At 39.0% G+C, this 27,678-nt stretch overlaps 1 protein-coding gene across 7 annotated transcripts in view; it reads right to left on the bottom strand.

Annotated features, from left to right (window-relative positions):
- The window catches only part of AFF3 (ALF transcription elongation factor 3), a 565,510-nt gene that overhangs the window by 169,484 nt on the left and 368,348 nt on the right, over positions 1-27,678 (bottom strand). For all 7 annotated transcript variants that reach the window (XM_067007120.1, XM_067007122.1, XM_067007124.1 and 4 more), the window contains 3 exons: positions 23,215-23,295; positions 14,722-14,758; positions 5,534-5,585 (listed from right to left, as the gene is read on the bottom strand). In XM_067007120.1, the coding sequence (XP_066863221.1) occupies positions 5,534-5,585; positions 14,722-14,758; positions 23,215-23,295 (170 nt within the window). The remainder of the gene's footprint in view (positions 1-5,533; positions 5,586-14,721; positions 14,759-23,214; positions 23,296-27,678) is intronic.

Genomic DNA, 27,678 nt, shown 5'->3' with positions numbered 1-27,678 from the left:
TTCAGACAAATTACTAGCTGCAGTTGTGAATGCTTAGGATTATAGTTTGTTATGATCTACTTTGGTTTTGCCCTTAGTTTTAGGATGAATCCTTTATTCTTAAGGCGAGGCCTTTCTGAGGGTTCAGACAAAAACCTAAGTGTTTGCCAGGTCCCTATAACTTGGGTGAGACTCAAATTCCAAACTCTACAGGCAATCTTTGTAGGCAGTAGGCAGCTATTGAAATCTCTGCTCAGCTTTTCAGCTTTCTAGCCATTGTTTTCCACTGGGCTCATTGGCCTTTCTCCCATACCTATGCAGTTTAGAAGTCACCCAAGCATGGAGGAGAATTTATATACAGAAGTGGAACTCTCTTCTCTATGGCTGCCTCCTTTCTGGAATTTCTCCCCTTAAAGCCCAGCCACTCTGGCAGCCTTGAGCTCCATCCTCATACACTTCAAGAATATATGACTGTGGCCTTGAGTTGTAGTTACTCTTTGTGGAATGGGGAGTGCCCTCAGGAGAGAAGCTGTATAAATGTAGGTCTCATGCATTCCAATTCTTTCTCTCAAGGATCAAATTGCCAACATTTCTGCCTTCTTTTGATCAGCCTCTAGTGTCTTCAAATAGTTTTGTTTTTAAAAAAATATTTCATCCAGTGTTTTTAGTAGTCATCTGCAGGAGAGTTAATCCAATATAAGCTTCTCTATCATTGAGACAACTGGAACTCTATCACAAAGTTTTTAATTTATGTGTGTGTGTGTGTGTGTGTGTGTGTGGAGAATAAAGTGCACCTCTCATCTTTATGAATACTCATAGGACCATTAAATAATATATCCTGAAGGGATCCTCAGGTGTTACCCAGACTACTCTTTCTTACCAGGCAATTGCTATCTAAAATGTATCATGATTAACCTCCTGCTTTTATTTATTTATTTATTAGCATCAGGTGTACAACATAATGATTCCATATATGTTTATATTGCAAAATATAAGTCTAGTTGACTTACCACACATAGTTACAAATTTTTTTTCTTGTGATGAGAACTTTTAAGATTTACTCTTAGCAACCTTCATATATTTAATACAGTATTATTAACTATAGTCACCATGATGTATATTACATCCCCAGGACTTATTTATTTTATAACTAGAAGTCTGTACATTTTGACCACCTTCACCCATTTTGCCCACTCCCCACCCCCAGCCTCTGGAGGCTACCAATCTGTTCTCTGTATCTATGAGCTCTTTTTTTTTTTTTTTTTTTTTTAAGATTTTACATACAAATGAGGTCATATGGTATTTGTTTTTCTCTGACTTATTTCACTTAGGATGATGCCCTCAAGGTCAATCCATGTTGTCACAAGTAGCAGGATTTCCCTCTATGGCTGAATAATATTCCATTGAGTACAGATACCACATTTTCTTTATGCATTCATCCATCAGTGAACACTTAGGTTGCTTCCATGTCTTGGCCATTGCAAATCATGCCAATCTCTCATTTTTAAAAGAGGCTAGTGAGGAAAGATGCTTTTTCAGAAAATGAGCTGCTGGATACTCTCAATTTTATACTACACTTTAAAACCAAAAAATGGCTTTAAATGACTCACAGGTCATGGAACTATACAGACAGAGGGATGTATAGGCATTACTGAAGGCAAGTCTGTCCCACCAAACCACAAATGTGGAAGAGGTATCTTTCCCAGTGCCTGTGTGTATGTTATTTACAGTTTTCAGCTCTCCTTCACCTCTCTGGTTTCCATGGAGCTCATAATTTTTGGTCTGTTTTATCACCTTGTTCCATCTTCTGGCATCTGTATACTCCTGATTCTCCTGACCTGGCTTGTAAATAATTTTGATTGCTCTGACCCTTAATGTTGAGTGTCCTCTCAAAATCCATACGTTGAAGTCCTAACCTCCAGTACTTCAGAATGTGATTTTATTTTGAGATAGCATCTTCACGGGGTAATCAAGTTAAAATGAGAACATTAGGGTGGGCCATAATCCGACATAACTAGTATTTTTATAAAAAGGGGAAATTTGGACACAGAGACATGCAGAGAAGGAAGATGATGTGAAGAAACACAGGGAGAAGATGTTTATCTACAAAACAACGAACAAGGTCTGGAATTGATCCTTCTTTCACAGAAGAAACAAACCCTCATGACTGATCTTGGGCTTCTAGCCTCCAGAACTGAGACAATAAATTTCTGTTGTTTAAGGGACCCAGTCTATGCTACTTTGTTACAGCAGCCCTAGCAAACTAATACACTTACCACTTGACAAATAAATGGGTCCCCATTTTTCTCCTTGGTTCTGACTTATGACTTTGTTTTGTCTCCTAAGATCCACTGACCCCTCAGTATGGTAAATGGCCAAAAAAGTTCAATATCCAAAGATGTGTATCCCAATTTTTTCACTTAAGTTGAATGACTTTTCTGATCCTTAGATTCCTTATATATGAAATAAGGATATTGTCTTACCTATCTGTCTGCATAAAGCTCAGATAGGATACCACACAGAGACTGTAAAATGCTATGCAAGTCTAAGGCATCCTGAGTCCCTGCTCTTTATTCATAATGAGCTGCTCCTCTTGCCTAATTATAACAGACCACGGTTAGAAGGTTTTTTGGGAGGATCAAGTTTAGAATTCTCTACTTTTAAGAGGGATACTTGCAGCCTCAGGCTTTATTTCTGCTATTTCTAGTTCAAGAGGCAGGATATGAGATGGATGACTAAGTCTGCTTTGCTCAAAGAGACAAGAATGTGGGGTGATGCTTCAAACTTTCACTGCTCGCAAATCTCCAGAGGGTTTAAAAATAATTCTTCAGACAACGTATTTATTTTGATAAGGTAATAAGTTATGGAAACCAATTCTTTTAGAGAATGGACTATTCGGAGATGTATAAGGGGAGGAGAACTTCAGCGGCACATCAAACTGTATTAACAAAATCGGAGTCCACTGAATGTGATTTTAAATTTGAAAAAATTAAATGCAGGATGCTAGCAGCTTTCCAAAATATTTTGTATGCTCCTTTGCCTGTTTTTAAGATGACTGGTTAATGAGAATTTGAAAAATTGTTGTTTCTACAGTAATTAACACTTTTATAAAATTATTTATAAAAAATATAACTTACTCCCAAATAGTTGACATTCTAGTTGCATAAATTCTTATCTAGTCTCAAACACTGCTCAAAAGAACTACATATTTAAATGATTCTACCCTTTTCAGTTCTCTAGAATGCCTCCAGATGGCATTAAAACCCTTCTCCTACTATATTTTACTATCAAAAATTTAAAAATTAGTAATATTTTAACCATTTAAAACCAGTCACATTCATTTTTTCATTAGAAATCATGATAATGGAACTATTTTGAACTTTTAGGGTAACATCTTAAGAAACATATAATCATAACCTTTATGGAACAAATAGCCATCCTATGTAAGCCAAAGGCTCTTCCTAGATTGAGAAACAGATCTTGGACAAATACACTCAATAATGTTATATGGGAAGCTGTCATTTCTAATGAATAGCAGTTTAAATGCTTAGTAATAAGAGCACTGGTCCAAATATAGATACATGCACAAAACTGTCTTATAATAAGAAAACACATTTAACTCCTCAGAAATGATAAAAAAAATAATGATTTTTAAGGAGTAAACCTGTTACTAATTCTTATGGAGCTAAAATAATTTGTTAGCTTGTGAATTATGTAAACTTTGGCATATAAATTTGGCATCGAATTAATCGTCAAAACATTTTTTGGATTGCTTGAGTATTGAGAGGAAAAACACAAAACATAGAGTGAAGAACATGTTTTAAAAGAGCCTTTTGTAGTTTTTTAAGGAACCTCCATACTGTCCTCCATAGCGGCTGTTTCAACTTACATTCCCACCAACAGTGTAAAAGTGTTCCCTTTTCTCCACACCCTCTCCAGCATTTATTGTTTCTAGAGTTTTTGATGATGGCCATTCTGACCGGTGTGAGATGATATCTCATTGTAGTTTTGATTTGCATTTCTCTAATGATTAATGATGTTGAGCATTCTTTCATGTGTTTGTTGGCAATCTGTATATCTTCTCTGGAGAAATGTCTATTTAGGTCTTCTGCCCATTTTTGGATTGGGTTGTTTGTTTTTTGGTTATTGAGCTGCATGAGTTGCTTATAAATTCTGGAGATTAATCCTTTGTCAGTTGCTTCATTTGCAACTATTTTCTCCCATTCTGAGGGTTGTCTTTTGGTCTTGTTTATGGTTTCCTTTGCTGTGCAAAAGCTTTTAAGTTTCATCAGGTCCCATTTGTTTATTTTTGGTTTTATTTCCATTTCTCTAGGAGGTGGGTCAAAAAGGATCTTGCTGTGATTTATGTCATAGAGTGTTCTGCCTATTTTTTCCTCTAAGATTTTGATAGTGTCTGGCCTTACATTTAGGTCTTTAACCCATTTTGAGTTTATTTTTGTGTATGGTGTTAGGGAGTGTTCTAATCTCATACTTTTACATGTACCTGTCCAGTTTTCCCAGCACCACTTATTGAAGCCATAAAAAGAAATGAAACTGAGTTATTTGTAGTGAGGTGGATGGACGTGGAGTCTGTCATACAGAGTGAAGTAAGTCAGAAGGAGAAAAACAAATATCGTATGCTAACACATATATACGGAATCTAAGAAAAAAAATGTCATGAAGAGCCTAGGGGTCGGATGGGAATAAAACACAGACCTACTAGAGCATGGCCTTGAGGATATGGGGAGGGGGAAGGGTAAGCTGTGACAAAGTGAGAGAGTGGCATGGACATATATACGCTACCAAACGTAGGGTGGATAGCTAGTGGGAAGCAGGCGCATAACACAGGGAGATCAGCTCGGTGCTTTGTGACCACCTAGAGGGGTGGGATAGGGAGGGTGGGAGGGAGGGAGACGCAATAGGGAAGAGATATGGGAACATATGTATAACTGATTCACTTTGTTGTAAAGCAGAAACTAACACACCACTGTAAGGCAATTATACTCCAATAAAGATGTTAAAAAAAAAAGAGCCTTTTCTTATCTTTTTAAGCATTTGTTAACTGAAAAATATGAACAAATCCTTGAGGGTCCAGAGATATCTATAATTGTATATTTCACATAATTCAGAGGTGAGGTTGCAAAGGTCAGGCTTTAAAATGACACTGGTACTTCCCAGGTGTGTAGGACAGACTATCTCCTAGTATGTGTGAAAAGTTCTCTAATTATTTATGACAGTGATGGAAGTTGCCAAGCAAATTCCAAAAGCTTTCCTCCCCTCCCCCTGCCAAAATAATACCGTCAAATCTCGTTACATTTGTACTTTATGAAGAGGAGCCTCGTGTTTTCAAGATTACTCTTACTGGGCTAAAGCATAAGAAGGACCTCAAAATGCATATGCACCCAAAAGCATTTAAAAGCACGTTATCATGAGAAAGAGAACCACAGGCTTCTTTCCATTGTTATTGTTACTGTAACAAGATATTTGCGCTGTTTCACATTATAAGCATGTTAAAGAACAGTCATCTTGGGATAGAAACAGGAAACAGACTTACGATGTATTCGATGTCCCATTGTCTGGGCTCCCTGGTTCAGCATCACCTTTCTCTTAAAAAGGAAGAAAATACCAACATGTGAGTGGTAGAGCCCGTAAGATTTAAGAGAGGTTCCATATATTTCCACACTCCTACTAACAGTCACTCAAAATGTGCAGCAGGAGGCTTGTAAAACACCTTTTTTATTGTCCAAGAACCGGATTTGCAAAATAATTTCTTCTTTGTAATACAATGGCCCGGGCAAGGACCTATGAATAGGTACTCAGGAGCTGTTTGCAAACAACCAGAGGTTCAGAGGGAGACCCTGCCAAAAGATGAACACCTTACAGATGCAGCCTGTTTCCTTCGACTTCTTTTACAGAAAACGTAAGGAAATAAACGCCATTAGCATTCTAGATGCAAGGCGTTGTGAATTCTGATCCCTTCTGCTAACACAAGCTGAACCAGGGTCAGGTGGCACCAAGAACTTGGAGGAGAGAATTTTACACAACGCTGAGGTTGCACGCCAGCTTACAAGATTCCCAAGAATTACACCCCCCCAGAGAGCCCCGGCAGCAGGTTCTGGGGTCACCCTGTTAATGCAGAATAAGATAGAAATCAGAAATCCTTCCTGGCCATCTGAGAGACTAGCTAAAGCCATGTTTCTGCCGTCTGTGGTCACGGAGGATTGAATGGGTTTTAGTGAAGGGAGCCTGGAACCAGTTCGTTTTTTTTTGTAGTTTTAAAGGGCAAATTCCTCTTGCAATTGACATAATGTAATTCTTAGATCCTAGACCATTGACGGCTTGAAAGCATACACCCTTGTACTGTAAGGCACTTCTTTTGATTTTCTTGAGGCCAGGGGATGGAGGAAGGTCATAAATGCCACTGTGAGTTAGCTGTGGTTAGTTAGGCTGGTTATGCAGTGCTAATAGTTTAACATACCCCAGGGAAGGTTATGAGTTGCAAGAGATGGGCCTGCTGGTGGCAACCTGCTTTACTTTGCTCTTTCAAGTCAGGCCTAGAGACCTCACAGAGTCCCTCCCCCAGTGTGCTGTTTAGGGCTTCAGGCCTACGTCCTGTACCAAGTCCCTTTTGTCAGCTGTAGCCATTAGCTTATTGTCACCGAGGCTTGGGAATGACCCCCTAAATTACACGATGAACACATTCAGAAGATATTGTCCAAACTGAACTCAAAAGCAAACTTTATAATTTCTTTTCCTTTTTGTTCTTTCAGAGAGAACGGTTGTGAGAGAAAGAAGACGGTGACATACAGTGCACACATCTATCTCAGATGTAACTCTGCTAATGTGTGTCTACACACTGCCGGGACATCCGTGAGGGACAGTCACCTTGTGAAAAAGTCACAACATCTATTTTAACTGCCTCAATAGCCAACACTGACGGAGTCCCAGCACGTGGGAAACCACGCCGAAGTAAAAAGAGAGGCAGAGAATTAATAAACGTGCTCTGAAGCTTGTACGTTCATCATATATTTTGTCTTCCAGGCCAGGTTTGTTGTAAACTCCCTTAGGAGACATGCAAGACCTTGTCAACTGGCTTTTGTGCCAGAAACTAACCTTAGTACTGTCCAAAATCACTCTTCCAATGAGAAACCACAATGCCTGATAGAATCCTAAAGGACAGAGTTGTAACACCTGCATTACCTAAGAGAAAACTAAATGGAGGTTTAATTTTTCTCAAACCGAGCGATCTTTTTTTCCCCTTTAAGTTGCAGAAATCGGTTACTTTCCCTGGTCTGAAGCTGCCAGAAGTTACCCCACATCCAATCATCATCAGGAATGTAAGCAGCAGGCTCAGAAGCCCGGGCAACATGAACATTTCTAAACAACTCATGTCATTAAAAAAAAAGGAAATCAACATGATACATGAAGACATTGTTCGGATGTCTCAATAAATATGTTTCACCTTGACCAGCAACGCTGCCAGATAACCCGCGGGCTGAGAGGACAGAGGCCTTATATTGCACATGGGCTCTGGGGGCTGCAGGAGTCGAGAGCTGGCTCGGCGCAGGGACAAAGCTGCAACTGACTATCTACGCTCTTAGCAGCACTTATGTTGTGGCAACAGGGAAAACAGAATAGGTTCTGGCAAACAGGAAGGATGCAGTGGAGCCAAAGTGGGCATTTATGAATAGTCGGGGAATGAAAGCTCTCGGCTGAGCATGAATTAACCTTTTTGGGGGAAAAGTAAACGCAGGATGGAGTCAGGAAGTAAAACTATGTTTGCCCTTCAGAAAGAATGAAACACAAAATTCTCCCCAATATCTGGAAATTTTAGGTGATGTAATTTCTGAAGTTAACTTGAAGTGTCTATGTGCACAAGCCATGGAGAATCATAGGCTCTTTATCAGGACCCGAGGGAAAATGATGAAAGTGAGCTGGGAAAATTCTCAGTAAGGGCTTTTCAGTTGGGTGCCCAGGAGACGTTTCCTTTCCGCCGCCAGTGAGGACTGTTGGGGGTTCGTCCTGCTTATCCCAGCTGTTTTCATGATAGATTCAACCCTGCTCTCCTAGGGAAGGAACCCGCATTGATCTTTAAGACACTGGGCGTAAGAGATGGGCTCAGGGGCAGTGTGGTCATTTTGCAGGCGGAAATATAATTAAAGAGAGAAAAAGAGAAAAAATGAGCCACGGAAAGAAAATGTACATAGTCATACATATACACACATATGTATGTGTATCGGTATATGACATGTATACTTTCAACTTGACACTACCTGAGTCTTCCACAGTACCAAACATATATTACATGCTCAGTATATGTCTTCTGTCTGATGGCCTATCATTAATGCAGCGTCCCACGCTACAGTGGGAAAAGAGGAGAAAGGTACACATACCGCTGAGACGGTATACAAGTTAAGGTATGAAACAGCTTGATGCCTCCAACAGGTCACTTAAAAAATTACAGTAGCTACATGCTTAATCCAATAAATCTACCGAGGACTTTTATGTCGAGTAGTCTGCCTGGAAACATAGATACCATCTAATTCACGCCCCTTCAACTGAAAATGACTGCACTGCTGGAGTCCCATAAGTAGCGCTATGAAAAGGAAATCAAAATAGACCTAGGCTGTGTTCTGCTTCGAAGGCAAGTTTTGCTGTGCTACCACTTTATAATAAAAGTAATCTGTGCTCACGGTAAAGAAAAAAAAACTGAACAGTAGAGAAAAGGTAAGCACTCTACTTGCTTTTGTCATTAGTCCTGTTAGCCCTGCAATTATTACGCTAAGTAATATGCTTACTTCTAGATGAATCAACTTCAGACAGTACATAATAATTTCTGATATGAAAAATGAGAGATACGATATTTAATATACTTATACTACCACCTCCCTTCCGCTTAAAATTTTTGTTAGTTCCATTATACTTTAGTGTCTAGTGGGTATTTTAACTTTGAATAAATTTAACCTACTTTTTGATTAAACAACTTCTGACAGTACCTTTCCTTTTATACTATGCAAAGTGAGGCAACTCACATCCCACTATGCACAGCTATACCTTTCCTCCTGCATAGCCAAGATCTAAAATATTTATATTCTGTTTAGTAACTATTAATGAGTCAACCTCATTAATATTAATTTGATCAATAATTTAATTTTGGGAATTGCCCGTAGGCCATGAGAAAAATTATACATGAATAACGGAATTTACAATATTATAACAACATAAATATTAGTCTCTAAGGAACAGTAGAGGGACTGAACCTGTACAGAGGGACTGCCACGACACTTGAATGAAGGCAAGGGTTCCCAGTATTTATGTCAAATGGATTCTCATTCTTATATCTCATCATGGCACAGGTTCATTCGTCTCAAGTAAAGGCTATGCTTTTCCTAAAGAGAAATTCAACAGAGCATGCATGTAATGTGTGCAAAAATGTTTATATACAGTTTTTAAAAAGTCAAATGAGTTAACTGTAAAAACACCTTCCAGGCCCAGAAATGGGACGTTGACAAGAAATAACCCAGAAGCCTCCTGAGCTTGCGTCCTATTCAAGCCCAGCTAGCTAGCAATGGATTTTTGTGTTAATCATTCTCCCTTTCTTGACAGTTTCTGCCACCATGAATTTGTAAATAAAACAGTCTTTAGTTTTTCCTGATTTTAAATTTCATATGAATGCAATCATAGTGTAGGCATTCTTTTGGGATTACTTCTGTCATTGATATGACTTTTAGATTCAGCCAATGTGATGTGCACAGCTTTGGTTAATTCTCTGTATATGATCTCAGGTAGGAGTTAGTTTCCTTTTTCCTCCAATTATTCTGGTACTATCTATTAAGAAGCCCATTCTTTCCCCATTGATCTACATTGTTAGCTCTGACACGAATCTAGTTTTCGTAAATCTGGGGTCTGTTTCTGGGTCCTTTATATCTGTTTCATTGCTCTATTTATTATTATCTTCATTCCTTAGCTAAAACATTTATTCATTCATTCACTCATATAATAATATTAGTAAGGCAAGGCTGCAACCTGGTTCTTCTTAAGGAGTGTCTGAGTTATTTTTGGTCCCTTGTTCTTGAGAATCACCTTGTCAATTTCCAAATACACAGCTGCTGCTGCTAAGTCAACTGGAAGTTTGTTACTTCTTTGAAGTTATTATGAGTATTTTAAGAATTCTTTCTTTACCTGTGTGGCTTGCAGTTTAACTATAATATGTCTAGGGTGGACTTCTTTTTATTTATCCTGCTTAAGATTCATTGGGTTTCTTGAATCTATGGGTTAGTGTCTTTCAATTCTGGAATATTTTCAGCCATCATCTCCTTTAATATTCCCTCTGTTCTCTTATCTTTTTCTGGAATTCTAGTTAAATATATTTAGGCCTTCTCACTTTATACTCCAGGTTTGTTAACTTCCTTTTCATATCTTCCATTTCTGTCTCTCTAGGCTGCATTCTAGATAATTTCTTAAGTTCAGTTTCCTGATTCATTATTTTTTCTTCACCTATGTGTAATCTGCTGTTAAGCCTGACTAAAGCAATTTTAATTTCTGTTATTATTTTCTAACTTCTAGAGGTTCTGATTAGTACATTTTCAAATGCTTTTGTTCTTTATCATATTTTCAATTCTCTCATTTCTGTAAATTAAAGCAAGCACTCTTACGTTATATTCTGGTCTTGGTAATTCCAATTCCAGAGAATTCCTCGGAGTTCTCTCTAATTCTCTGCTGTCCGTTCTTTTTCCTTGCTCTTGTTTCATTGTACATAAGTGTTTTTGACAATGAGTGCTCATTTCCTTAGGAATTCTATTTCTATTATTATTTATTCGTATCCATTTTCTTTTTCTGGTATTCCTACTAGCTGGATTTGACCTTTCCACCCTGACTAATCTTCCATGTAACTTAACTTCCATCTGACTTTTGCTTTATATTCAGAGAAAAAAATGTTTTCAACCTTATATTCCAGACTTCAGACTTCAGCTATTATCTATTAAATTTAAAAATTTTGTCAACCCTATTTTTAATTCCAGAGTGCTCATTTGTTCTGTAACTGCTTCTGTTTCATACCAATCTGGTCTATTTATTTGATGCAAATAATTTCAAATCCTTCTGAAGACTGTAATTACATTTGAAATTTTTTTCTTCTGTTCATTGAATTAAGTAGATTTCCTCTGGGTCATTCCTTCTCTTTGGTGCTCCTGGGTTATGTATTCACATCTTTGAATAACAACAGGCTGGTTCACAAAGGTACTGGCGTGGATTTCCCATATGAGTATATTGATCCATTTTGCTAACATACGTCTCCCTTGTAGGGAAGGGCTGATTTAGGGCCAGGGTATGTTAACTGGAAGGCTTCATTTCGGGTTCAGGAGAAAATAGGCCTCAAGACAAGCTGGGAGCCCTGACTGCTCTCTCACTCCCCAACAAAAATAGGAAGTACTTTATTCTGGGTGTATAGCATTGCGGTTTATTTCCTTCTTGAGAAAAGTTGGCTCTTCCTCCACCCATCAGAGATATCTGTGTTTAAGGTCTGCTATTATCTCAGAATCTATTCTGCTTCTCTCTTAGGTACTAGCTCCCAACTAGAAGTTCTAGTTAGCTGTTCATTTTCTTAGCAAATATTACTACGGTGGGGTTTTTTTTGTATTTTGTTTTTTTGAGGGAGGAAAGCCAGACTGAAAGCTCTGTATGAAAACCCGCTAGGATAGTGGTAGAGGAGTAATGGGTGGAAGAATGACCACGTTCCTATCGCTATGCACAGTCCACGCCTCTTCTCTGCTGGGGTTGAGAGGAAATCGAGTCTCTCCTGGAGCTCCCAAGGACATTCCCTCTACCACCACAGCTTGTTCCTGTTTGGTTCATTATTTTCCTTTTTTCTTTTTCTGGGTCGTGACCTTCCCTGCCCAGTAGGGTCCTATCCAGTCTCCATGTTCCAGACGCTCAGCTGAATTTCTGGTCTCAGTGCTGTTACGGGTTTATTTCTATCACCGTTACTTGGTGGTTAGTTCAATGGAGACTCGGAAGGGAGGGAAGAAAGCGCTTATGCTCAGGCTGCCACCTGGACAGGACAGTCTCACACTTTTAAAAAACTGTAGACATACATCACCTGTTTTAAAATTTAAGTTTCTCAATACTTAATTAGCTTCTATTTTATAATAGTAAATTAAATTAATTGGTAATCAGCAAACTGGCTAAAGCAGCTCTCTTTAAAAAGATTTGGATTAAAAAATAATTTTCTGTTTAATTTATACACTCTTTTCTCCTAGTACCTACACAATTTTGTTTTTCTAATTTCAAAAAGATAAAAATGACTGACCTAAAGTGGGGGGGAAGATCAGTCCATCAATACACATTTTGTTTCTCTGAAGTACAGTTTTTTCCTATTTTCTACATATTTACTGGAGTCATGACTCCCCAAACTGTAATGATTCCAAACCAAATACAAGAAACAGCACAGGAAATGCTGGTGGGACCAGCTGTCCTAAAATTTCCAATGTGCTATAATCTACAGAGGACACTCCAATTTTTATTTTTATTTTTTTATTTTCCATTATGGTTTATTACAAGATATTGAATATAGTTCCCTATGCTATACAGTAGGACCTAGTTGTTTAACTATGTTATATACAGTAGTTTGTATCTGCTAATCCCAAACTTCTAATTTATCCCCCCTTCCCCTTTGGTAACCATAAGTTTGTTTTCTATGTCTGTGAGTCTGTTTCTGTTTTGTAAGTAAGTTCATTTGTGTCATATTTTAGATTCCACACGTAAGTGATATCACATGATATTTGTCTGACTTATTTCACTTTGTATGATAATCTCTAGGTCCATCCATGTTGCTGCAAATGGCATTATTTCATTCTTTTTTATGGCTGAGTAGTATTCCATTGTGTGTGTGTGTGTGTGTGTGTGTGTGTATATATATATATATATATATATATATATATATATATATATATACACCACATCACCACGATTTTTAAATAGTGATATTACCTTTTTATAGATGTGCTTGGTTTTGAGAGGGGGGGGAATTTATTTTTTAAAAATCCCCTTACCCCTAGAAAAGAGAAAACCAATTACAAATGTCCTGCGATGAATAAATGCCAGAGGGATTTATACCACACCATGCAAATGCCACTCACAATTCCACAGAAGATAGGTCTGCTTTTACATAATCTCAGTTGTAGTATCAGCGAGTGAAAGTTATGGCATGCTGTAAAAATATGCCAGATGCAAACAGAAATCTTGGACAAGAATTCATACTGAAGGGACAGAAGCAACATTTTGGGGGTCAAGGTAATGGGTTAGTTATTAACTGCAGAATCTCATTTTCATCATGTGCAGAATGGAGATGTAATGCCTACTTCACACAGGTGTGGTTGGGATTAAATAAAATAGCACAGATAAAGAAGAGACTGAACACCGACGGGACTGAACAGCTGTTTCCTTTGTTCTTCTTTATGCCAAAGACTCCAAGCTGAGAGAAGGCACATTTATTCTATTATATCTATTTTCTCCTCCCTTTACCCTGAACTGTTTAAAGTCAAATGGAAAGAAATAGTGAGGAAAGCAACGGCAATTCTTCCGTACGCTCTAGCCTTTGGCATATGATGCTGCTGCCTGCACACCTCATGGACCTAACCATGCATCTCCTGATCCCTTTCCTTACTATTGCATTTATTCATTTCTACAGATTTCAAGTCCCTTGGCATTTCACCTCTTCTCTGGCGCTACAGTGCTCACTGCCAATTCCAGCAGAGGGTGGGGCAACTAAGGGATATTGCCTATGGATCATTCTGCTATCATCCCCCTACCCTGACCTTTCTCTGGCTGTGCATTACAAGTCTGGGGCTTCCCAATGCCTTTGTCTGGATGTCTTTTCTCCACAGTCCTCCTGCCCTCACAGATGCTCAGTAGGTGAGCCTCAGTTCCTAAGACGCATCTACTGGCTCAGAGTGATTTTCACGTTCAAACATAGCTTTGAAATTTGCAAGGGATGCTCTCGGCGGGCTGGCTGGTCAGGAGACTAACAGAGCCCCGTCTTTGTGGGCGCGCTTTCACGACGTGCATGGGGCAGCTTATGCGTATTTAATGCTCAAGAAAACATTAATGGAATGTTAATACCGATTAACAATAATTATAATTAATACCAATTAACAATTAACGCTGTTAATTGGTATTAACAGTGCCAAAGAAGAGAATTAAAACAATACTTCATGGACTGATATTCTCTCTTTGATGATGAAACCCACATGTGTTATTAGGCATTGCGTTCGGTAACGAAATTCCTTCCTGGACCCTTCCGTCTGTTTCTCCCTGGAAGAGGGCATGGCTTCTTCATGGATTCTAAGAACATTTATCATGAGCTCTTCTGATCTCTTTACCCACCTATTTTCTTGCAATTTAGGTAACTCATTGGCTGCCTTTAAAACTTTTTCCCCTCACACATACCAGAGGCCAACTATAAGAAAGGATGGTGTTCCTTCCTCCTAGGTTTGGTTTGAAATTCACCATTTTATGTTTTGGCCCTCCCTCCCTTGAATAAAAAGAGAGAGGAGCATTCAAGGTCACCATGCATCTTACCCATTTTGGGTAGCACTTGAACAAATAGCCCTCCTTTCCCCACTTGATTTTGTCTTTTAGTGAAATTCTTTTAAACCTCCTATCTATTGCATGCATCTCCCCTCCTCACCCGCTCCACCCCCTCCAACGCCCACATATGAAGCTACAGAGAGAAACTTTTCTTACTTGGATTACTGTGTCCCGAGGAAGTGAGCTGAGAGTCCTAAAAAAAAAAAAAAAGAAAGAAAGAAAGAAAGAAAAACAAGAAATATCAATTAATTTTCTTATTTTGACTTTCAAAATGAAAGTTGAATATGAGATATATTACTGGTCATTCAGAACCTAATCACGGATCATAATCTCTACCAGCTACCGTAATGAGAAACATTTATGTGTTTGTTTAGCAGTTCTGGTAATAGAGCTCACAATCACTTCTTTGTTGTATTACAGACTTTTTGTTTTGTTTATTGAGGTGAAATTCACATAACATAAAATTAACCACTTTGAATTGAACAATTCAGTGGCATTTCATACAGTCACAATGTACTAAACCTCCACCTCTATCTAGTTGCAAAATATTTCTATCACTCCAAAGTAAAATTCCTTATCCTTTCGGCAGTGTTTCCCTATTTCCCCCTCTCCTCAGTACCTGGTAAGCACACACACGTGCACATGTACTTGTTTGAGTCCTTCTTTTCAATGCTCTTTTGAGTGTGTGTGTGTGTGTGTGTGTGTGTGTGTGTGTGTGTGTGTGTGTGTGTGGTACGTGGGCCTCTCACTGTTGTGGCCTCTCCCGTTGAGGAGCACAGGCTCCGGACGCACAGGCTCAGTGGCCATGGCTCACGGGCCCAGCTGCTCCGTGGCATGTGGGATCTTCCCGGACCAGGGCACAAACCCGCGTCCCCTGCATCGGCAGGCAGATTCTCAACCACTGCATCACCAGGGAAGCCCTCAATGCTCTTTTAAAAAATTAATTAATATATTTTTGGTTGCATTGGGTCTTCATTGCTGCACATGGGCTTTCTCTAGTTGAGGTGAGCGGGGGCTACTTTGTGTTGCGGTGCATGGGCTTCTCATTGCAGTGGCTTCTCTTGCTGCAGAGCACGGGCTCTAGGCTTGTGGGCTTCAGTAGTTGTGGCACGTGGGCTTCAGTAGTTGTGGCTCGCCGGCTCTAGGGCGCAGGCTCAGTAGTTGTAGCGCACGGGCTTAGTTGCTCCACGGCATGTGGGTTCTTCCCGGACCAGGGATTGAACCCGTGTCCCCTGCACTGGCAGGCGGATTCTTAACCTCTGCACCACCAGGGAAGTGTCCTATATTATTGACTTTTAATCTAACCCACTTCCCTTTGAATGTACCTTCACTCTCACCACCTTTCTGCAGACGAGGCTGGCAACCATCCCATCAGGGACACTCCACTGAACAACTGCTGTCAATCTCACATTGGTGGATGGAAAGATTATTACAGAGTTCCACTGATCTGAAATGGCAGAAAGCCAGTACTATGTGGTATTTGAGTTCAGGTATTGATCAGGTAAACAGTGATTGAACCTGATTTTATTTCCATTAAAGCGAAATGCTAAATTTTGTCTTGGCAATTCACATCCTCTTTCCTTGCAAAAGTCCTACTTAATATGAAACATACAGGAGAGTTATAAAAGAATGAATGAATGGAGACAGGGTCCATGAAGGACTGCTGCCCAGCCCAGCAGGCTGCAGAACCCTGGGGGCCTCACAGAGTGTGCAGATCCTTCATCCTTCCCCGAGCCAGAGCCAGGCTGCGTTCAGAGCAGAGGGCAACGAGCCCCAGGCACTGAAGCCCTTTCCGCTTCTGTGTCTCCTGCTGCCCCAGCCAGACAGACACCCTCACACCTATAGCTTCTGTCTCAAAGGCCTTCTCTCCCTGTGTGAACATCGTCCCTGAGTAGATGCCTGGGGCGTGGCTCAACGCGTCTGCGCACTGTCAGTTCAGCCTCCTCTGGGAGCATTCAAGGGGGCCTGCTAGGTTCTCTGTTGGGTCCTCAACGGTTACAGAAGTGAGGGTACAAAGCCCTTGCCTTCCGGGCCTGGGAGCCCCGTGAGTCAGCAGAGGAGGTGACGTGTATGCAAATTATGAGAACCCAGGGCTGAAAGGCATTTCACCACTGCTGTGCGGGAGTGCTTCAAGCCTCAATAGCCTGTCCTCATCCTTGGGATGCGTGTCCTGCCATTTTCTGTTTTCCGCCTGGCAAACTTCATTCCTCCCTCCAGGCTCAGAACAGAAAAGCTCAAGGGTTACCTGTTCTTTGAAATATTCCTGAACCTCAGAAGGACTTATTTGCTTTCTTTATGTTTATATTACACTGTGTCGAATTTCCATTACAGGAATTGTCTTTTCAACTACGACTCCTTAAAAAAAAAAAAAAAGCTTTATCAAGGTATACATGATATAACATAAACTGCACATATTAAAGTATGCAACTAGATAATAAATAGAATAAAAAGAACACTACTATTATTAATTGTCTTGACCCAAGGATGGCTCCATCCTATTAAGTAGCATTTGCTATTTAAATAACAAAAAATAACATTTATTTATTTTTTTAAAATTCAGAAAAATAGGAGAGTAGAAGACAAAGTTGCCTGTAATTTCTAACAGGGCATTTCGGGGGTTACTCTACTGCTTTTAATTTCCCACATTCACTCAGCAAGTGTGTGTCCCTCTGATGGCCGGGTGCACAAAGAGGAGAAACACTTCTTCGTTACTCAGAAGAATATCTGCGGTTGGGAACTTGTTCTTCTCCTTTTTTAAATCCTGCCTATTCCCAACACCTAAACTACTGCTGGGCACACAGGAATCCTAAAACTTCCTCAAAGGTGGCATCTAGTTGGGAAGTACAAGTTTTACAAATCACCGTACTGAAGGCAGAAATAACCAAGTAGGTAGCCGAGAAAGCCATTCAAGGAAGCACTATAATAAATACCATATTTCATCAAACGTAACAAAACTGTATAAGGCTGCATTACTTCATGTATTGCTATGGAAGAAAATGGCTGCCAATTAATTCTAAAATGCCATCAGCTGTAAAACAAATCCTGATTTGGGGGATCTTAAAATGTGAAAAAAATATGCACCTTAAACCAATAAAATACAGTTGTTCTCCAGCCATGTTGCGGATGGAGGGCAGTCTTTATCCTGTGAGAACACTCCTTAAAAATGGCTTTTTGGAACCATGTGAGGACTGCTGTACTCTTATCTCCTCTTGCTTGTCTGTCAATACATCGTTAGAATTACAAAAGGCAAGAAATGGAGATATATCTTCTTTGGTTTTCAGACCTCCACGCGAAGCTAATTACTCTAGGGAAAAGCACCACTTGATGTGGTTTGGTCTGCCTCCTTCCCCACCAATCACTTTCTCTTCTCTAAAGCTCAAAACAATTGAAATAATATAAATGACAGTAAATTTAAATGTTTACTTTGAGGTAATGAAGTAAACAAAGTTTTAGCCCAAAGCATTTTGTGGTCTGAAGCACGCTAGGAACCCAAAGAGGGAAACATATCATCAACTTCCCAACTTCAAAGCACTTTCCTTCACACTTGCTGGCTTTCATTCTCCTTGTACTGTATAAAGAAGACGGCAATAGGACTCTCATTTCTGTGATCATGCTAGAACTCTTCTGACTAATGCTTTAGAAACTGATCGGCGAGAATAGTTTCAAACCAGGTCTGATCCCATCAGATCTGGCATTCACTGCCACATGAAATGCTTGTGAAATGCCATTAGATCTGCACAGATGCCTTCTGAGTATGGAAAAAGTTCTACAATTTTAGTTCTCTATTTGCATTTCAGAACTTATGAAACTGCTACAGAAATCGAGGGAAGAGGACAAAACAAATTCATTTCTTTTTCTTGGTTGAAATACCTCAGAATGGCATGCATTCTTTTCTTTACCAAATTCAAGAACTTTTGAGATTTGAAGAATAAGGCAGGCATGTCTGGTAGTAACTGTTTGTCTAGGGAATTGTGACTCCAAATTAAGCCTTCAGAGAATAGAAAAAAACATCCAAGTTCAGCATCAATTGACTTTATTATATATTATGTCCTTCAATACCTGGACAAATTGGGGAAATTCTCGGAAGTGTGTAGCTAATTAATTAGTGGTACTGGTAACTCAGAAAGCACATTTAGATCGACTTTACTTGTGAGGTCAAACTGCTCTTTTAATCTCAATAAGGGCTTAATTTCATTATTTATTAGTCATTTTGGAGATTCTGCCATGCAAATCCCATAAACAATTCTAGCTCCTACATACTAGCAACTGTGATCATCTCAAACATTAAATAGTCTAATTAATGAACTGCAAGCCTCCAGCTGTCAGAATACTACATAGTTGAGAGACAGGTTAAAAGAGGTGCACTATGGGTGAGAACTAGTGATGTCTCTGAAGTAGGCACAATCAGGGCTCCTCCAAAGATGTCTGTATCTTAATGCCCAGACCCTGTGAATATGTTACCTCTCATGGCAAAAGGGACTTTGCAGATGTGATTCAATTAACTATTTTGAGATGGGAGATTATCCTGGATTCTCCAGGTAGGCCCCGTATCATCACAAAGTTCCTTATAAGGGAAAGGAGGAGGCAGGAGAGTCAGAGAAGATGTGACAAGGAGGTCAGAGGTCAGCATGAGGAGGGCCACAGCTAAGTAAGAAGGGCAGCCTCTAGAAGCCAAGAAAGACAAGAGAACAAATTCTTCCCTAAAACATTCAGAAGAAACGTAGCCCTGACGACACCCCAATTTTAGCGCCGTGAAACTGATTTCAGACTTCTGTCTTCCAGAGTTGTAAGATAATAAATTTATGTCGTGAGTCACTAAGTTTACGGTGGTTCGTTAGAGCAGAAATGACACTAAAGAAGTCTTATTTCATTGATACAAGATAAAATTTTTAAAAAATATTTACTTATTTATTTGTCTGTGCCAGGTCTTAGTTGTGGGATCTTTTAGTTGCAGCCTGTGAACTTTTAGTTGCGGCCTGTGGGATCTAGTTCCCCAACCAGGGATCAAACCTGAGCCCCCTGCACTGGGAGCACGGAGTCTCAGCCACTGGACTGCCAGGGAAGTCCGATACAAGATAAATTACCAGCACTTATTGTGAACTTTTTGAAAGAAAAGCATTATTAAAATTATGTAATATCCCCACATTCTGTAGAGTCACCTATTTTTAATTTTTTTTTTTTTTTTTTTTTTTTTTGGCTGCAATGGGTCTTCATTGCTGCGTGCAGGCTTTCTCTAGTTGTGGTGAGCGGGGGATACTCTTCATTGCGGTGTGCAGGCTTCTCATTGCGGTGGCTTCTCTTGTTGTTCAGCACGGGCTCTAGGCATGAGGGCTTCGGTAGTTCTGGCTCGTGGGCTCCAGAGTGCAGGCTCAGTAGTTGTGGCACACGGGCTTAGTTGCTCCGAGGCATGTGGGATCTTCCTGGACCAGGGCTTGAACCCGTGTCCCCTGCATTGGCAGGTGGATTCTTAACCACTGTGCCACCAGGGAAGTGCCTGTTTGTAAATTATACCTGAATTTTTTTAAATGGAAAGAAAATTCAAACCTTTAAAATATTCAGAAAGCTAGAAAAATAGAAGGAAGTACCCTCAGCTGGACACAGAATAAGAAATTATTACATTTAACACTAACACATTGGAATCATTCTTATTAAGGGACTTTGGGACATTTTCAACACTTCAAAAAGAAAGCTTTTATCCTTTAGCTGTCACTCAACCCTCTCTCCCTACCCCTAAGCTGTAAGCAACCACTAATCTATTTTCTGTCTCTCTGTATTTGCTTCTTCTGGACATTTCAAATATATGAAATCATATAAACTGTTGTCATGTGACTGGTCTTTCACCTGTGCTCAGCATATTTTCAAGGTTCATCCATGTTGAATCATGTATCAGTGCTTTGTTCCTTTTTATGCCGGCATAATATTTCATTATAAAGACATATCACTTTTGTTTATTCATCAGTTGATGGACATTTGTATTGCTTCCACTTTTTGGCTGTTATGAACAATGCTGCTGTGAACGTGCGCATAAAAGATTTTTTGCAGACGTGTGTATTCAATTCTCTTGGGGATAAACCTAAGAGTGGAATTGCTGGGTCATACAATAATGCAATGGTTTTTTTAATAATGCAATGTTTACCCTTTGAGGAAATGTTGAAAATTTTTCAAAGAGGCTGCACCATTTAAGATCCCACCAGCAACTGACATCAGGGTTCCATTTTCTCCACTCTTGTGAACACTGGGTATTGTCTGTCTTTGATTTTAGCCCTTTAAGTAGGTGTGAAGGAGTATCTCATAGTAGTTCTGATCTGCATTTCCTAAACGATAGCAATAGTGTCTTTTCATATGCTTATTAGCTATCTGTAGATCACCTTTGGAGAAATGTCTATTTGAATCCTTTGCCTATTCTTATAACGAGTTCTCTGTTATTGAGTTGTAAGACTTCTTTACTAATTGTGTTTCTGTAAATAAAGTTTTATTTGAACATAGTCACATTCATTCATTCAGATAGTCTGCAAAGCCTAAACCATTTACTATCTGATCCTTTAAATGAAAAGTTATTTGACCTCTGACTTAAACAATGAGTTATTGGGAAAGAATGAGATGAATATATCAAAAGAACAGAATAGACAGTCCTGAAACAAAACCGTGTATTTATGAGACTTTCAGTTGTTGACGTAGGTGGTTTTTCAAACCAGTGGGGGGAAGATGGGCTAATTTGTTGATAGTGTTGTCATAATTTACTCAACCAATGAAAAGAATAAGGCTAGAATCCTATGACACACCGATGCAAACAAAATTTTTTTTAAACCTAAAAACGAAAATTATAGAAGAATTACAAAAAAATAGAGAACGTTGTTAGAATGTTGGGCCGGGAAAGATCTTTTTTCTCTGACATGAAAATTAAACACTTTGCTAGTATAAAACGTACGTAAGTAAGGTTGCAAAAAATAGTTGCATCATATGGAACAGGCAAACGAGTAAGATATAAGGAGTTCCTACAAATCATTTTTTTAAAGTGGCAATGGGCATGAATGGGCAATTTGCAAAGGAAAAACAGTCAATGCTCAAACTCAGAAATTACTGGAGAAGTGGAAATTAACGAAATAACAGTTTTTCATCCATACTACAGACACGATGATAAAAAACCAGATAATGTTAAAGACTGGCAAAGATTCATTAAAAAAATACTCTTGAAACATAGTCAAGGGTAAATAAGGCTTCTGATGCCTCCAGCACCCCAGTTCCTGTTCTAGGTGTCTGGACGAGAGACACTGAATAAGAGGCACACACAGAGGCACTTACAAAAACTGTGGGTTGTGATAGTGTTTGTGTTAACAGCAAACCGTTAACAGTCTCAATGTCTATTAAAGGAGCTTGAGCAAATAAATTACAGCAAATTCATACTATGAGATATTTTGCTGCTGTTAAGAAAAAGTAAGAAAATCTCTACATATTCACTTGGGAAGATCGCTAAATATGCCTTGTTAAGGGAAATAAAAACCGACTCTTAGAATGGAATTTACCATTGTGATAATAATGAACAATTATTTCAATAATTTACTTTAGAACGTTGTGATGGTAATATTTAGCAATGATATTTATGTACTGTGTGTATCTGGAAAAAAGTCTACTCTTAGAAAAAGTACTTTTAGTACTATACCATTTAGGATTTTTAAAAAACTGCATATGCACATATGTATATATAACACACAGGGAAAATGACTGAAATGGTATACACCAAACTCTTTTTTTTTTTTTTTTTTTTTTTTTGTGGTACGTGGGCCTCTCACTGTTGTGGCCTCTCTCCCTTTGCGGAGCACAGGCTCTGGATGCACAGGCTCAGCGGCCATGGCTCATGGGCCCAGTCGCTCCGTGGCATGTGGGATTCTCCCAGACCGGGGCACGAACCCGTGTCCCCTGCATCGGCAGGCGGACTCTCAACCACTGCGCCACCAGGGAAGCCCTACACCAAAGTCTTGATGGTAATCTGTGGGTAGGGAAGTAAAATCTGGACAAGGGCATGAGAAACTTTCATATTTTGCTTCTTCTATGTGCATAATTTCATCTTTATAATGAATCTGTAATTACGTGTTGGACGGTTAAGAAAAATCAAAACTTATTAGATTCATGTATAATTTAAATATATTTTGTAGCTTACATTTTGTGTATACTGGTTCTTAGAAAAGATGGCAATCATTTTTTTTCAAGTCCTAGAAAATATTTTCAGCTTCATAAAAGATAACCAAGAAATTATACACTTCATGTCCTCAATTCTAAGACATTGATTTTAAAATACATCATTAATTTAATGACAGCTTTTCAGGAAAAACCGAGACATACAATCACACTGGATGTATAAAATGATCGTAAGATGCATTTCAACTTCACAACTGTTTTTAGATAACATGATAATTGTAATATTCATCATATTTTGCAGGAAGTATGGAAGTGGAGGTAGGTAGGACTGCCAAGTTTGATTTCTTCCCTTGGAATGCACAGACCTATGCTTGCAAACTGTTGAAAATCAGATCCATGTGCCTGTAGCAGGAATATTTACAGAGGAAAAGACAATCGAGGGAAACCCACTGTCCACTAAAAATCTCTGGGTGAGTAAAGCCTATTCAACCTGGGCAAGGCAGGATCTCTCACCTTATTTGGAAATGGAAATTTGCTCGCTTCCACTTTTCCAGGTGCTGGAATAGCTGAAAGTGGTGGAAGCCAGGTCATCTCCTAAAGGGAGGGAAAAACAAACACCACTGTAATACAGAGAGTATTAATTAAACTCAGCAGCATACAAAGCAGTTTCACAAGTCTGCCTTAATAAGCATAGACGGGATAAGGAATGAACAAGAGATGAACAGAAATGAAAAGGATTTTTTTAAAAAAGGATTTAAAACCCACTTTTATCATTTCTTTCCCTAATCTTACCAATTCTTGGTTCAGTGGCTACTGCCATCAACCCTTTATACCTTAAAAAGATCTACAAGGCCTGTCCTCTTTTCATTTAAGCTCCTAAGTAAAGAGACAGCCCAGTAGTAAAAGTCCTATGGAAAATGCCATACAAGGGGAGCTGCTTCCCACAAAATTTACAGGAGGTTTCTGAAGTAATGAACAAAGTACTTTTAACATTAGGGATCATTATTAGAGGGGCTATTTATTTTATTAGAAACTCCTATCAGTGTAAGTTTCCAATAGGTCCCACACAGCATTTTGGTCTTCATAAAAATGTCATTCATGGAGAAGTGAAAAAACCAATTACATGTATGAAACAAAGAGAGAGTGCTGTGATTTTTTTATAACAATATTAAGAACACAACTTAGGCTCAGCATGTAATACTTCATATGCTTTTTGACGTACGCTCTCGCTAAACTGTGAGAGAGAGCAAGGTGGACAGGGGTTTGTTGCATTCACATCCAGTATTTTTCTCCAATTCCTCCTCCTGGAAGATACTTGCATTCACTAAATGAGTGAGTGTGGAATTAAATCAAATCCATTTCTGATTACCAGGAAAGTGACCTGGAATTTACAAATCAGTTCTGAACCCTATTTCTTGATTCCTTCTACTTCCAAATCTAAGCAAGTACAGAGGCAGGAGTTGATCCACTTTGAGAAAAGTAAGAAATTCTCTAGGTGAAGACAATTTCTCACTTCCCTTGGTTGCGGGGCGGGAGGTTGAAAAGGGATTCTGTCAGGTGTCTGAAGAGAGTTTCTTGAGGCTGCTCTTGTGCCTTCTTTTCTTGGGTAACTCTTTGGCCCCAGCACCAGAGAGAGCGTGGACCCACATGGAGAGCAAGGACAGTGAGCGTGTTCAAACCCACCGGGGAAGGATTTGCTGACCCTATATCACCTCTCACCTACCGTACACATGTGCCTTTGGGTGGTCAAACTCCTAGGCACTCGAGGTGTCCCTTTCTCCATCCTGATGTTACCAAGGTTTCTCCAGTGGAAAGCAAAGGAAGATCCAGTGTCCCTTTATGACCCTCGCTCCTCTGCTCCCCAAGTAACTGTCTGTTCTGTCCTGTATCTGACCCTGCTGTCTCTTCTGAGGAGGATGCTAAGCAGCACTGCTGAATTTGTGTCCAGGAAGACAGGTGGTGGTCAGTACGCGTTTGAATTAGTATCTCTGCAATGTCTCTACCTTTCTTTCTGGTTCCCTGAACTACCACCCTAATTACACCTTCATGATTTTTAACCGGAGGACATTAATGGTTTCTTTTCTTTATTTTTAAAATTTTATTTTATGTATTTATTGCTTTATGCAGCAGGTTCTTATTAATTATCTATTTTATACATATTAGTGTATATGTCAGTCGCAATCTCCCAATTCTTCTCACCACACCCCACCGCCACTTTCCCCCCTTGGTGTCCATACGTTTGTTCTCTACATCTGTGTCTCTACTTCTGTCTTGCAAACTGATTCACATCTGTACCATTTTTCTAGATTCCACGTATATGTGTTAATATACGATATTTGTTTCTCTCTTTCTGACTTACTTCACTCTATATGACAGTCCCTAGGTCCATCCGCAACTCTACAAATGACCCAATTTCATTCCTTTTTATGGCTAATACTCCAATGTATATATGTACCACATCTTTAACCATTCATCTGTCAGTGGGCATTTGGGTTGCTTCTATGACCTGGCTATTGTAAACAGTGCTGCAATGAACATTAGGTAGGGTGCACATGTCTTTTTGAATTATGGTTTTCTCTGAGTATGTGCCCAGTAGTGGGATTACTGGATCATATGGTAATTTCATTTTTTGTTTTATAAGGAAACTCCATACTGTTCTCCATAGTGGCTGTATCAATTTACATTCCCACCAACAGAGCAAGAAGGTTCCCTCTTCTCCACACCCACTCCAGCATTTGTTGTTTGTAGATTTTCTTATGATGCCCATTCTAGCTGGTGTGAGGTGATACTTCACTGTAGTTTTGATTGGCACTTCTCTATTAATTAGTGATGTTGAGCAGCTTTTCATGTGCCTCTTGGCCATCTGTATGTCTCTCCTTTGGAGAAATGTCTATTTAGGTGGTAGGCCCATTTTTTGATTGGGTTGTTTTTTTATATTGAGTTGCATAAGCTGTTTACATATTTTGGAGATTAACTCTTTGTTGATTTGTTTGCAAACATTTTCTCCCATTCTGAGGGTTGTCTTTTCGTCTTGTTTATAGTTTCCTTTGCTGTGCAAAAGCTTTTAAGTTTCATTAGGTCCCATTTGTTTACTTTTGTTTTTATTGCCATTACTTTAGGAGATGGGTCAAAAAAGATCTTGGTGTGATTTATGTCAGAGTGTTCTTCCTTTGTTTTCTTCTAAGAGTTTTATAGTGTTCAGTCTTACATTTAGGTCTTTAATCCATTGAGTTTATTTTCGTGTATGGTGTTAGGGAGTGTTCTAATTTCATTCTTTTACATGTACCTGTCCAGTTTTCCCAGCACCACTCATTGAAGAGACTGTCTTCTCTCCATTGTGTATCCTTGCCTCCTTTGTCATAGATTAGTTGACCATAGGTGCGTGGGTTTATCTCTGGGCTTTCTATCCTGTTCCATTGATCTATATATCTGTTTTTGTGCCAGTACCATACTATCTTGATTACTGTAGCTTTGTAGTATAGTCTGAAGTCAGGGAGTCTGATTCCTCTAGCTCCATTTTTTTTTCCCTCAAGACTGCTTTGGCTATTCGGGGTCCTCTGCGCCTCCATACAAATTTTAAGATCTTTTGTTCTAGTTCTGTAAAAAAAATGCCATTGGTAATTTGATAGGAATTGCAGTGTATCTGTAGATTGCTTTGGGTAGTATAGTCATTTTCACAATATTGATTCTTCCAATCCAAGAACATGGTATATCTCTCCAGCTGTTTGTGTCATCTTTGATTTCTCTCATCAGTGCCATATAGTTTTCTGAGTACAGGTCTTTTACCTCCTTAGGTAGGGTTATTCCTAAGTATATTATTCCTTTTGTTGCAATGGGGAATGGGATTGTTTTCTTAATATCTCTTTCTGATTTTTCATTGTTAGTGTATAGGAATGCAAGAGATTTCTATGCAGTAATTTTGTATCCTGCAACTTTACCAAATTCATTGATTAGCTCTAGTAGTTTCTGGTAGCATCTTTAGGATTATCAATGTATAGTACCATGTCATTTACCAACAGTGACAGTTTCACTTCTTTTCCAATATGTATTCCTTTTATTTCTTTTTCTTCTCTGATTGCCATGTTTAGGACTTCCAAAACTATGTTGAATAACAGTGGCAAAAGTGGAAATCCTTGTCTTCCTCCTGATATGAGGGGAAATGCTTTCAGTTTTCCACCACTGAGAATGATGTTTGCTGTGGGTTTGTCATATATGGCCTTTATTGTGTGGAGGTAGGTTCCCTCTATGCTCACTCTCTGGAGAGTTTTTTATCATAAATGGGTGTTGAATTTTGGCAAAATCTTTTTCTGTATCTATTGAGATGACCACATGATTTTTATTCTTCAATTTGTTAATATGGTGTATCACATTGATTGATTTGCATATATTAAAGAATCCTTGCATCCCTGGGATAAATCCCACTTGATCATGGTGTGTGATCCTTTTAATGTGCTGTTGGATTCTGTCTGCTAGTATTTTCTTGAGGATTTTTGCATCTATATTCATCAGTGATATTGGTATGTAATTTGCTTTTTTTGTAGTATCATTGTCTGGTTTTGGTATCAGGGTGATGGTGGCCTCATAGAATGAGTTTGGGAGTGTTCCTTCCTCTGCAGTTTTTTGGAAGACTTTGAGAAGGATGGGTGTTAGCTCCTCTCTGAATGTTTGACAGAATTCACCTGTGAAGCCATCTGGTCCTGGACTTTTGTTTGTTGGAAGATTTTTAATCACTGTTTCAACTTCATTACTTGTGATTGGTCTGTTCATATTTTCTATTTCTTCCTGGTTCAGTCTTGGAAGGTTATACCTTTCTAAGAATTTGTCCATTTCTTCCAGGTTGTTCATTTTATTGGCATAGAGTTGCTTGTAGTAGTCTCTTAGGATGCTTTGTATTTCAGCAGTGTCCATCGTAACTTCTTTTTCATTTCTAATTTTATTGATTTGAGTCCTCTCCCTCTTTTGCTTGATTAGTGTAGC

The sequence above is a fragment of the Kogia breviceps genome, chromosome 11, assembly GCF_026419965.1.
Source record: "Kogia breviceps isolate mKogBre1 chromosome 11, mKogBre1 haplotype 1, whole genome shotgun sequence".
In the NCBI taxonomy this organism is placed as follows: domain Eukaryota; kingdom Metazoa; phylum Chordata; class Mammalia; order Artiodactyla; family Physeteridae; genus Kogia; species Kogia breviceps.
The sequence above is the reverse complement of the archived record's forward strand: the minus strand, read 5'-3'. Positions and strand labels throughout refer to the sequence as shown.